Raw genomic sequence first — 12,855 nt, forward strand, 5'->3', positions numbered from 1 at the left:
ACTTGCAAGCTTATTAAATGCAGAACAAGACACTTAATGAAATCCAGCCCGTAGATAAGCCCGTTCAAAGAGACCAGAGGAGCAGCATCTGCTTCACCTTAAATGAACGAGGAGGCTTTTTGAAAGGCTGCATTGGAAACAAAGAGCATGCACGGGTCGCTGCAGGAGCATCCCTGACATCCTGAGAGGTGCATCTGCCCCTTTGTGGGGGGAGGGATGGCTGCAGGGCTGTGTGAGGGCAGGGGGACATTAAGCCAAGCTGAGATGGATGCCTGTCAAAGCATAGGGCTTCAAAACAGCTGAGCTTTGGAAGAAGTGTGCACAGGCTATTCTGCCTGTGCTCTGTGGTTCTCCTGTCAGCCTCTCAGAATATATTCTGTGCTGGTCTCACTCTCACTTTAGCCTGGGAAGTCCTTGACTGGCAAGTCTGGAAGGGGATGGTGTTGTTCAGCTGTTCCTGAAAGCTGGGTTTAGTGTGCCTGGCCTGTCCCTCAAGGGTGTGTCTCTACCTCAACTGAAACTAAAGAAGGAGAATTGGCAACCTCCTCAGCCTGTCCCAAAGCCTAATGACTCTGTCTTTGAGTGCTAATATCAGAACTAAATCTTCATTTGCTGCAGACAAAGCTGATTTGGGGATTTTTTTAATCTTACCTGGGGTGGAAGTAGAGATGAGCTGATTACCACCCTGCATCATTTACCTCTTGGGAGGCTTTTAATCATGACTGCCTCTCTCCCTCCAGCCCTGTCACGTGGAGGTTGAAGGCACACCTTCCTTCCTCCTGGTTGCTGGAGCAGGTTGAGGAGTCTCCTCACTGAGGTCCTCAGGCTCTTCTGTAAAAATGTTGGAGTTCCATGCCCTAGACTGCTGTGTTTTGTTTAAGAGCCCGCTGTTGTATGTTTGGCTGCTTGTGGGATGGCATTTCCTTCCTTTGGTCTTGGTGCTTGGTCATCAGATCAGCTGTGGTCAGTTGTGTCCTGCACATTTGAGTTCCTCTTGCCCAGCATGATTTATCCCACACTTTTTGATCTAATGTACCCAAACTACAGGAAGTTGAGGCAATGGAGACCCATATATTTATCCTGATCCTTAGGGATGAGACTGGAAAAGGACACAATCCCTTCCAGATCTGCTCTTCTGCATGGACCCAAGCTCTGATTTTACTATTTGCAGCTCTTCAGGCCTTCTTTATCACTTGTAGCTAAATCCATTTAAATGGAAATAAAACTGGCAAAAATTAGCTGTACACCTACCTACCTCAGTTTAACATGAAATCCTCTGTTCTACAGCTGTGCAAGAGTGACTGAGTAGGCAGGATGAGTTATTCCAGTGACCAAATTCACTTCAGATGGAGTGGACACTTCTCTTGAGGGGTGACACATCCCCGGGCTGCGATCGGCCACTCCAGGGTGCAGCAAACCCTGTCCTCCAGCCCTTTGGAAATCTTTGTTGTGGGTTCCATGGCTGCTAATCTCTCAGCCTTGACATTCAGCTCTGGGAGGAGAGGCAAACCTGTCCTGCCTCCGTTATGTGCTTGACCTTTGCAGCAGTTGCTGCTCAGGACAGTCCAAGTGGCGGCACATCCTTTGGATGGAGGCTGGGATGCCCTGTGGCTTCTGGAGTGTTTGCATCAGCTGTTGCTGGAGTGCTGTGTGCTGTTGGAACTGTTGCCAGAATTGCTCTGATCTGACACCAAAGCTGCACAGAAATGGATTATCTCCTCTTTAATCAGGAGCATGGAACAGTCTGCTGATTATCCATCCCCCAAGGGCTGTCCAGGAGTCATTTCAGCTCCCAGTGCATTATGTGACAGCATCAGATCCTCCTGTGCATATTTGGTTTGCAGGCACTGGGAGAACTTGTGAGCTCAGGAGTCCCATATCTTACATATCCTGTCTAAATATTTGCTTACAGTACAGGTATGTGTGCCCCTGGAGGTCTCTCCTGTTGTAATTTAAACCCCTAGCCTGATGCCAGTAAGAGATGTATTTTCAGCAGCAAGGGAAATGCTTTTTTGTTAAAATAAAAAATACTTTGTGAGTTGTTGGATTCACCATTGCTAAATTATTTTAGAGGTGAAAATTTGCTGGTTAATCTCAGATATGTTTATGGGCTTCGCTGAGAAATTAGTGGGTAAAATTTTCTGGCCATGGAAGTTTCCCTCTGTGACAATGACATTCATGGGAAAGCTGGAACTGACTGTGGTGACATCTCATGCCATAGAAGCAGCTATAGCAGTTAGGGATTTAAGTACCCCCTCCCTTTTTTAAAATAAAATCCCTTGTGCCTTGTCTTATCTTCACAACTTAGTGCCCTCCCCTTCACTCTTTTAGGGATTAATAACATTATTAGAATTAATAGTGACATTAAGACTGCATAAATGCTCAGTTCCATGTATTAAATTCGAACTTTCACCTCTTTTGCCCTTTGAGGCTGAAGTTTTCCACGCCAGGGTCTGTGCTAGCCAACAGTGCTTTGGGGAAACTGCTCAGCTGTTTTGAGGAATTGGAGCCAGGACAGGACATAGCCCATAACTCTTCTGCAGTGTTTCCGCTGTTCCGTTGCTTCCTAGATAAGATGTTCTTACTTTTCACTTTTTAAAGACACATCCTGAATCTCTTGGAAGATGTAACTGTTGTGCTAAGCCCTTTTCTGGGGGGAAAAAATAGAGGGGCAGCTGAGTCCCACAAGCTCCTTGTTTCTCCTGCCCCTGTATTTCACAAGCACTTCACTTGTTGCACTTTAAACCAAGTTGTGTCCCTTTCTGTTTTGCTCCAGACTTAGGCAAGGCAGCAAACTTCTGCAGCCCTCATTGTACAGGAGGGAAGTGTGTGAGGGGTCTGTCTCTGGGCTGGGCTGGCAGCAGGTTTGGTGTTCCCAATGCCCAGATGACAGAAGGAGTTGTATCAAATGGTGCAGCCCACGCCAGCATCTGGGAAGCGATTAAATGCCAGGAGTTCCATTTCTGATCCAATCTCTCTGGATTTTCCATTAGCATTTAAGATAAAACAAATACAGAAGTGTAAAAGGAAACCCTTTGGGGACAGTAAGTGGAAAGAAACCAAATCCAAGAAGAAAGAGCTGGCCAGGGGTCCCTGAGTTCGTGGTACACACAACCCCTCTGCTGTACAAGGAGCAGGCTGAGGGGCTGGAGAGGGATTCCTGTTTGTGGGCTCCATGTTTGTATTGGGCAGGGTTGCTACAGGTACAAAGTGTGATCATGATGAGCATCTTTGAAGCATCCCAGGGTGCCCTTGACCAAAGTGTGAGCCCTGAGTTACTCCTGGGTACATGAATTTCTTCCAGTAACTGGCATGCGGCTGAGTCCAAGAGACTGGTCAGAAGAACATTGGCCAAATTGCTTCCAAGCTCTGCTGAAACTGCAGGAAAAAGCCTGCAGTTTCAGAATTTAGTTTTTTATTGTTCAGGTAACCCTTTGCTTCCAGTTGCTGTCTCCAGGTACGAGTTCTCAGGGAGGTGTGCTGGTGCAGTGGGATACATAGCTGGGATGTATTAATAACTGGGAAGGACACAGAGGGGACAAGAGAAAGCTTTTGGTGGTCTCCTTTCTGCTGCTTCAGGCAGTGTGGAGGCAAACAGTGAAAGATGAGCCCCACAGGTGCCCAGCCTGCTGCTCCTATAGTTAGAATTTGGCAGCCCATCGGGGTGCTCTGCCTTACCAAAATAACTGCCCTTTGGGGACCTTCATCTCACATTAACTCTTTTACTGGAAACTGCCTGTAGGAGCAGAGACCTGGGCCCTCATCCTGCTCCTTTGGCAGGGTCCCCCCATGTCTGTGGCACCCAGAACCATGGGGTCAGTGCTGGCTGCCAGCACATTCATATCTGCAGGAGGCAGCTCCAGGTGTGTTGGCACAGCTGGAGCACTGAGTGGTGGACCTCTGCTGTGCCACAGCTGTGTGGAGTTTGAGCTTCTGAACAAACCTGAGTGGTGGGAAGAGCTCTCCCCTTGCCACCCACGTTCAGGTGAGGGCACTGATGACCATGGCATCGTTAAGGCACAAATAATAGGGTGGTTTGGTCTTTGCACCCACTCACAGTGAGGTGAAGGTGCAGCCTTGTTCTGCCCTCCCCACAAATGGATGGCCCCAAACCTCACACCAACCAGGGCAGAAGATGTTGGGAAAGTTGACCTCAAAGAAGCTGTTGTGGAGAGGCAATCCTTTGGACTTGGTTTCAGATTGTTGCTTCCCAAGGATAGGGAGGGAGTCACTGAGGAGAAGCTGGAGGGAGAAACCACCAACACACTTCCTTTAGAAAATCCCACTTGTGGGCTTTTTGTTTGTGCTTTCCCACTCAGTGCAACAGCAATGAAACAAATTGTCTGCTGTCTGTGCCTTGGAAGTTTGTTTATTCTTTGTTTTTGTTCAACTGGCTCCTCTCCATCTGGAGGTTTTTAAGGAGGTACGTACACCACCATGATTTTTAGTTTTGTTCATTGAGAAGGGTTATGCTTTTCTGACAGTGGTGAGAACCAGACCTCTCTTTTGGGATGCTTGGAAAGATCCTAAGGTCAAGTTCAAGTTACCACAGAAATAGGAAGTCTCATAGGGTGAAGTGAAGGGGGTTCCTGCCCTGTTGATTAGGAGAGGGGGGAAAAAAAGATATTAGATCTTGTAACAGCAAAGACTTCAGCAAGGGGAAAAAGCAGTTTGTATATGGGCTTGGGGGGATGAAACACTTTTATTGATCTCAGGTCAAAGCAGTCCTGCTCTTAAGGTCACAGGTAAACTGCTCTTATCCTTCTGGCTTTTTTTCCCAAAAGCAAAGATGCAGGCAACAGGCTTTGTACATGGCTACAGGAAACGTGCCTGTTGCTCTCTGGTTACTAATTGATGTCAACCAGTCAATGAGCTATTGTTTGTCTGTTTAAAATTAACTCTCTCTTCCTCCTTCCTGCACAAAGGAGCCACCAAGCCTATGTTCATAGTCCTGGTGGCTGCTGCTCATTTTGGTGGTGGTGGTTTGGCTTGGGGGTGTGATAACCCACTGGTGCAGGGCTGGAGCTACTTTATCAGTGTTTAATGTACTGTAATGTCTTAGTGTCCAGCCACTCACATGCTGGCTGAACAAAGAAGAGGCAGCCCCAGCTGGAAGAGCTCTCTGTGCGAGTGTAATGAGATGAGGGTAACTGAGGTAATGGGAGCAGGAAAGACATCCCCACTGTTGAGTAGTGCAGGCCCTCCTCACATGCTGACAGCAGTAGGGAGGGAGGCTTGGGAAAGCATGTACCTGTGAAATACCTTAGTGAGTGTCCCAAAAAGTTCCTTTGCGTTGGGAGAGTGTGGGAGGCAGCCTGAAGGAGCTCACTTGCAGGTGCAGTTTGGGCTGGGATCTTGGTGTATTGGTACCAGATGGATGTGAGGTGAAGATGAAGCACCTGAGAAATCACAGGTGTGGCTGAAGAGATTGAGGAATGGGTGCAGTGAAAATTAGGCACTGGGGGAGTAGAGGGAAGAGCAAATAACGGAGGAAGAAGAAACAGCTGCCAGGAGGTACATTGAGGAAGAGTTGTTGCAAGGAGGGGGATGGAAGTGCTGGGAATGATGGACCTGCTGCTTGGGAAGGAGGCAACATGGAAGCAGGGGGAGAAAACTCAGCGTAGTTGACCAAAAATGGGATGTGTGAGCAGTGACAGTCCCTGAAACCAGGAATGAGGAGGCTCTGGAGTCTGGGCTCATCCTGCTGCAAGGATGTGGCAGAGCAGGATGGACTAAGAGGGGACCAAGGCCATTTCTCACTGTTTTTCCTAGTTCATGGGATGGCTGGTATGTACAGCAGGATGCAATGTGCTGCTGTTTGTTTCTTGGATCACAGACAGCCATCTCCACATTGTCCTTTCCTTCATTGCTCCTTAATCTCTAGCAAGCTCAGTGTCAGTGTGATTGATGGTGCTACCCAGTGCTGTGTGTCATCTTGCCCTGCTCTTCTGGACTCCACTAGCCCCACAGTGCTCCAGAAACCAGAACTTCTAGATAACTTGGGTTTTTTTGTGTTTGTTTTTTTTTTTTTTTTAACCTATGAGACTGTGACCTAGTTGTTTATGTTGTCTTGACTTTCACTAATCAAGCAAAGTTCAGGGAGATGTTGTTCTTCCCAGCTCTGCAGTGCTCACATATTGTGGCTGTTGCTGTGACACTGGCAAGATTTAAGCCTGTACTTCTTCAAGCCCTGTGAAAGAGTTCTTCCCATGTCAATAAGTGCTAACACATGTTTGAAAACAGGACAGATAAACAGCTTGTAGATCTGCCCTGCCCTTCTGAGTTCATATTCAATAAATGTGTTAACACTATGTGTTCATCGGTTTCTCAACACTTCCGGAAAAAGGTTGTTAAGCTAGGATTTGTTTTTCCCTGGTGGAAATTACAAATGCTGTATATGCAATAAAGGAAGTGAAGGCATATTAAAAATAATGAAGCACATTCAGAAAAAAATAATTACTTTTCTCCCTTTGGACTAGGTGGCATGGCTGTGGACGGCTTCAGCCTCCAGGTGAAGAGAGCTGGGAAACATTTGTCTCTTTTCTCCCAAATTCCATTTATCTGTCTGGATTGGATTTTGCTTTAGACAGTAGGAGCAGCTGCAGGGTGGAGTTTGCATCTGCACCTCTGGAAAACCCAGGGATGGAGCCAGCCCATCCACAGCACAGCCTGTGGGACTGTGGCTTGGGCAGGAGCATTGTCTGGGAATCCATCTTGCTGTTGTGGACATTTTATGAGTAAACCTTTTAAGGAGAAAATATAATTAATCTCTTTGTGGCAGTGTTCACTTGTACACACTAGAAAGCATAATTGTCTATACAGACAAGCAAATTAAAGGTTTTGCTAAGACAGACGGTCCTTAATTAATCATAATCTGGACAATATATTAAGAGTATGCTCAAAATGCTGGGTGGCAAATTATCTGAAACTAATTAATTGTGCCCATAAAAATTCAGCATGTTCCATATGCGTGCTTGAACCTGATTTTATTTGTTTTTTAAGGTGGTTTAGTAATTGCACGTCTACCTGGGATCTGTTTGTGTAGTTGATTTGCCAACATCAAACAGAATAAGACCAATTGAAAACTCAGCTCTTAACTAAGGAAACCTGGTACATGGGAAATGCAGCATGTCTGGTGGCTTTTGGGAGCAGAAGGGTTTTTGAGAGCAGAAAGGAGCCCTGGTGTCCTTCTGGAAGGGCCCCAGCCCACCTGAACATGGGCAACAGATGGGTGTCTGTAGCCAGCACATTGGCTCGGCAGCCTTGCTGAACTCTTGGATAAGACTTGACCCTTTTTTGCACTGCAGTTGAGGTTTCCTGTGTTCTATAAAACGTGGGGGTTTTAGGTGCTGAGCCCTGGGTCACTGCTGATTTGACTCTTTGCAGTGGCTACAAGAGCAGTAAGTGTGGAGCACTGTGCCTCTCTGTGTGAAAGAATTCCCTGAAATAAATGTGTTTTGCTCCTGAAGATAAAGAAATTGGGAGCACAGCTTTGCACTCCTGCTGTGGTCAGCTCTGGATTCAGCCCTGAGGACTCTGCCTGGGGCAGGGCTGGGGAGGCTGAGGACACCAGTGCTGGGATGCTGACACAGGGCAGCTGGTGGCAGCTCAGACCAGGCAGTGTTTTCTGCTTTTTCCTTTGTTGCCAGTGCATGTATGGAAGTGCCAAATCTGTCTGTGGGTGAAGGGGAATGTGCCCCTTTGATGTGTTCATCTCATTTCCAGGAGCTGCCTTTGATTTAGGTAGGACTGTGCCCTGCAGCACTGGACTCCTCAGCAAAAGCATGAGGAGTCCATTCATTTAATTCATTTCTTGTATGAAAATCCCACTCTTGAAATATCTGAAAACGTTAGCGCAAGGAATAGGAAAACATTGCATCCTTTCTTACTTTTAGAAAACCAAACCAACAAAAAAGAATATTTTCAGGTGGCAGCTGTGCATGCAAGAGCAAAAATATATTGGGTCTGAAAGTCAAAAGAAGTAGATGTATTGTCTGGAGGTGGGGTTCACTCTGTCTTGCAGTGGGTGGAGTGAGTGTGTTTCTTCAATTAGCTCATGTATCTGCAATTTGGAAGAAAGATTGTTTTGAATTATTCTGGCAGTGGAATCTAGATGTCATGTGGAAGCACCTTGGGGAGATGCAGTGCTCTCCTGCACTGGGTTACTGGCAGGGCTGGTCTGCCCTCAAGCTCCAGAGAGGTACAACATTTTATTATCTGAAAAAAGGAAATTTCCAAGTAACTATGGTTATGTTTCTCAATTTGCTCTTTGAAAGAATGATTTGTTCAAAAGCAGAGACGTTTTTCCCCAGGATTTTTATTGCAGAGATGGCACATATGTCACATCCTAACTTTCTTACAATTTCCTGACATCTCTAGGCTTTCACAAAGTGGTGGGCATTGAAATTCTGCCCTGAAATTAAAAAATGTTAAAAGAATAAACAGAGCCCAGAGTTGTAGATTGCCTGACTGTAGATTACTGCCTTTTCTGCCTCTTAAAGTTAATTGCATTGGAAATGTCATCTTCCTTTGAGCATCAAAGCTCGTAGCATGCACAGGATTCATTCTGCAATACAGACAAATTTTTAAATTGTTTCTTGACATTAAGAAAGGTGTTGTGGCTCTGGTCCCTCAGTGCTGGTTCCCTCAGCCTGGAGCTTGTTCTCCTGAGCATCACCTTGAGTGAGAAGGTGACTTTGCACCAGCAGGACTTGGCTGAGGTGTGTTGAAGCAGTACAGCATGGCCTTGCTCCTCGGTCAGGTTGGACCAGAGCTGGCTGTGCCATGTTATCCCAAATCCTTGTCTGTGGTTCATCCTCTCTGTGTAAGCCATTCCTCTCTGCAGGCTCTGCTCTTAGGCAGGGGAGCCAGGGAGACCTTGGAGCCACGAGCTGCTCCTGCAGGTCAGTTTGTAAAACCCTTCCCAACCGTGTGTGTGCCTGTTTGCCTACAAGAGGGGCCAGCCCTTGTCCAGGGAGTTTAAACAAGATAACTGGAGGGAAGAGAGAGCCTGCCATCCCTCCAGATAGCAGTGTCTGAGGGAGCACTGGCAAAGTATGATTTGTCGTCTGTGAAAAATGTTTGCATTTGACAGCTTTTCACAGGAAGCCTGTCAGAGTGATAATTTAATGAGTACAGATTGCTTGCAACACAGCTGTAAAACGTGCTTTTACAGTGCTGTAAAATAAGCAACCGAGGCCTTTGTGTGTTTGCTTTGTTTGAGAACAAGTCAACTTCTAATACAAATGAAAGGTGGTCATTTATTTTACCCAGCAAACAGTCAAGACGTAAGAGAGGAACCTGCCATTTTTCTTCTTGTGGTGGCAAGGTTAATGCTGGGTTATGTTGGTGTTTGCTAATCAGCTCATTTCTGTGAAGGGCAGAATTAGTATCTAATTAGATATAGCGAGTTACTAGTCAGATTAGCATTTAACTCATAAAAAGGACTTTCAGGCTTTTTTCTATTCCTTGCAGGCATCTGTGCCTGTAGTTTGCACAGAGAAAAGATTAATGTTCCTTGTGGTGCCCAAGCTGATTTCTTGACGTGGAGATAGAAACTGAGGATGCAGTTTCTATCTCCACGTCACTGTGCCAACAGCTACATTAAAATGCATCTATAGACATAATTTAATTACTGCTGCTGACCAGGTTAAGAGTGCTGTGCACTGCATGGAGGAAGATGCCATGCACATCCCACTGCTGGGTCCATCCCTGCTGGCTGTGTTGAGTGGCCCCTCATGCTTGACATCCCCCCTCCCCTCCATCCAACCCCACCTCCCCCCAGGAGCCTCGAGGTGCCAGCAGTGGCTGAGCCACGGGCACTGGTCACCTGGGCATCCTGCCTGGCACGTTCAGGGATACAGGCGTGTGCTGGCAGGGGTGGATGCTGACTCCAGGCTGCAGACAAAACCTCCCCTGCCCTCCTTCCCTGCTTCTTTGGGAGGTGGCACTTGGGAACGGGAGTTTTCTGTCCATGAAAATGGTGGTTGAAGCTTGAGCCAGAGACAATGGTGCTGTGGATGCGTGCTGCCTCCTTCAGCAGTGCTGTGTTGGGCTTCTGGAAGTGCCTGGTTGTGGTGGGAAGTTTTCATTTCCTTTATTTACCTTCCTTTTGGGCAAGGAAAAGCTGCTGGCTGGAAGGCTGCAGGTGTGCAGGTATTTGCTGCTAATTAGATTGCAGGATTTTCTTTATGATAATTAATGAACATACCTGGTTCTAGCCCACATGAAAAATTGCTAAGAGATGATGAGCTCTAAAGCTTGGATACAGTCTATTCAACTTCCACGTTGGAGTGCAACCAATAAAATTAGTTTGGTCAGGAGAATAAATTGGTTGTGGTAATGTGGATGCATTACTTTAGATAACTTTCTTGGCTTAAAACATTGCTTTGGGTTCTTTAGACTGGTGGTTGGAGCTATCTGGTAGATTTGCCATCAATATAATTAAAAAAAACTAATTATTTTTGAAGAGTTTGCTGATGCATCTAGCAGGTTTTGTGCCTGATACAGAAGTATTTAAATAAACAACTTGTTTGGTGATACTAAAAGGTCTGAGCAAAGGAAGGAAGTGAGCCTTCAAAATGATTAAGTGAATTAGAAATTAATATACACCAAGCTAATCTCTATAGTATAAACTCAACAGAAAAAAATCTTCCTGGAGAGGAAATGCCAGTCATGGGAACGAAAGTGGAGGTTCCTGCTGATATTGGACAGAGGACGTGTTGGGTGTTTGAAATCAATCTCCTCTTCCCTGGATCATTTCTCTTGTGCTCCTAAGAGGCTGCATTATATACAGCCGTGTCAGGCATTGAACCCCATGACTTTGTTCATCAGGAACTCATGGAATGTTTCAGTTTTTCCAGAAAATGTTTTCTGTGTTAGGCTTTGTTTATACTGGAGCACTTTGAAGACGAAAATCTGAACTTCAGCATACTTTTAATGTCTTTTAACAAGGTTTAAATTCACACTGGGCCAAAATATTTCTCCCCCTCTCTTATAACAACTTCTAGCTCTAAGCATTGCTCCTTTGAGGATTTAGAAAACCACAGAGGCATGTTTTATTAAAAAATATTTATTGAATATGAGTCACAGAAAAGCAGAGGTCAGAATCCTCAATTGCTGGTGGCATGCATAAAATAATCTGCTTCCTCACCCGGCTGGGCCCGCTCCCCGGGGTGCTGGTGCTCCCTGTGGGGCTGCAGCAAACAGGCATGGGGGGCTTTGTCCCTGTGGCACCTACCTTGCCCTCCTTAGCTGCCCCCAAAGCCATAGGGCAGGGAGTTTTTTTCCACAATGGCCCAAATGCTTTTGGCCTGCCGGACCCCTCCCCTATGTTTTATTTTATTTTATTTTATTTTATTTTATTTTATTTTATTTTATTTTATTTTATTTTATTTTATTTTATTTTATTTTATTTTATTTTATTTTATTTTATTTTATTTTATTTTATTTTATTTTATTTTATCTCATCTATGCCAAATCTCCAAGGCAAAGGTTTTGTGGCAGGGTGGTTTGTGCTTAGACACACGTGTCAAGGATGTGGTGGTGTGTTCTTGGAGGACGTGTTCTTTAAACTGCTTCTGCAGTGGTATCAGCATTGGGTCAACTTGTTATCAGTGTTGGAGACACATGTGGCCCTGCCAAGACATGGCAGCAGCCACTCTGGGCTGGCCAGTGCTCCCAGAGTGAACCGAAGAGGGGCTTTGCTTATAGAAAACTATAAAGATCACAATCCCTATCTGTCCTTCATCATTTGAAAAATCTCTTGTTACTGTGCCAAGTGTTTAGGCCTTAGATTTTAAGCAAATTCTGGTATATTTGTGGGGGTTTTCACACTGGCAGAAACAGCTGAAGCCCCTTCTGTGATCAGGACCAATTGGTCAGGCCTTGCCCTGAGAGATGATGAGCTTGCAGGATGGGAGAGAGAACCTGCAGGTAGATTTTTTAAATTTGTTTCTTAAATATATTAATCATTTTTCATTTTTGAGGCTGGTTTATGATAATCTTGGAAAATGAATCGTTAAGAACTGGAAAGAAGGACTTGTTTGTGCAAAACATCTGTTTCACAAAACCACCTTTTTTCATTCCAATACGTTGTTCTTTGAAATTACATCTTTTAAGATGCCTATGTAGAAACATCAGAAACTTTTGTGCTTTTTTTGGGGTTTTTTTGCTGACTTAATCATGATAATCATATTTGTATCAGGAGATATTTCACTCATACAAGCCTTCCAGTCTATAGAGAGTTTTGGAGATTGGTTTATGAAGAGTAATCAAAAAGTTTGAGATAGACATGGTTTTGAGGTATAGACGTTGAAAATTTCTGGGGGAGTCCTTCAATTTTCCATTTCAGTTTGATGATGGTCTCGTTGCGCTAATCCTCCAGTTAAGCAGCGGTTATGTGTGAACACACAACCAGCGCCCGCGTTTACCATGTCTCCCCTCCCTCTTTCCTAGAGTTCTTCAAGGAGCTCCTGGAGAACGCAGAGAAGTCTCTGAACGACATGTTTGTGCGGACGTACGGGCGGCTGTACATGCAGAACTCGGAGCTCTTCAAGGACCTCTTCGTGGAGCTGAAGCGCTACTACGTGGGCGGCAACGTCAACCTGGAGGAGATGCTCAACGAGTTCTGGGCGCGCCTGCTGGAGCGCATGTTCCGGCTGGTCAACCCCCAGTACCACTTCACGGATGAGTACCTGGAGTGTGTCAGCAAGTACACGGAGCAGCTGAAGCCCTTCGGGGACGTGCCACGGAAGCTCAAGCTGCAAGTGACGCGAGCCTTCGTGGCCGCCCGCACCTTCGCGCAGGGCCTGGCCGTCGCCAGGGACGTCATCAGCAAAGTGTCTGCGGTGAGCT

At 45.8% G+C, this 12,855-nt stretch overlaps 1 protein-coding gene across 2 annotated transcripts in view; it reads left to right on the forward strand.

Annotated features, from left to right (window-relative positions):
• Positions 1 to 12,855, forward strand: part of GPC4 (glypican 4) — a 67,027-nt gene that overhangs the window by 31,726 nt on the left and 22,446 nt on the right. For both annotated transcript variants that reach the window (XM_064426653.1, XM_064426654.1), the window contains exon 3: positions 12,457 to 12,848. In XM_064426653.1, coding sequence (XP_064282723.1) covers positions 12,457 to 12,848 — 392 coding nt within the window. The remainder of the gene's footprint in view (positions 1 to 12,456; positions 12,849 to 12,855) is intronic.

Source organism: Passer domesticus, chromosome 7, assembly GCF_036417665.1.
Source record: "Passer domesticus isolate bPasDom1 chromosome 7, bPasDom1.hap1, whole genome shotgun sequence".
Classification (NCBI taxonomy): Eukaryota; Metazoa; Chordata; class Aves; order Passeriformes; family Passeridae; genus Passer; species Passer domesticus.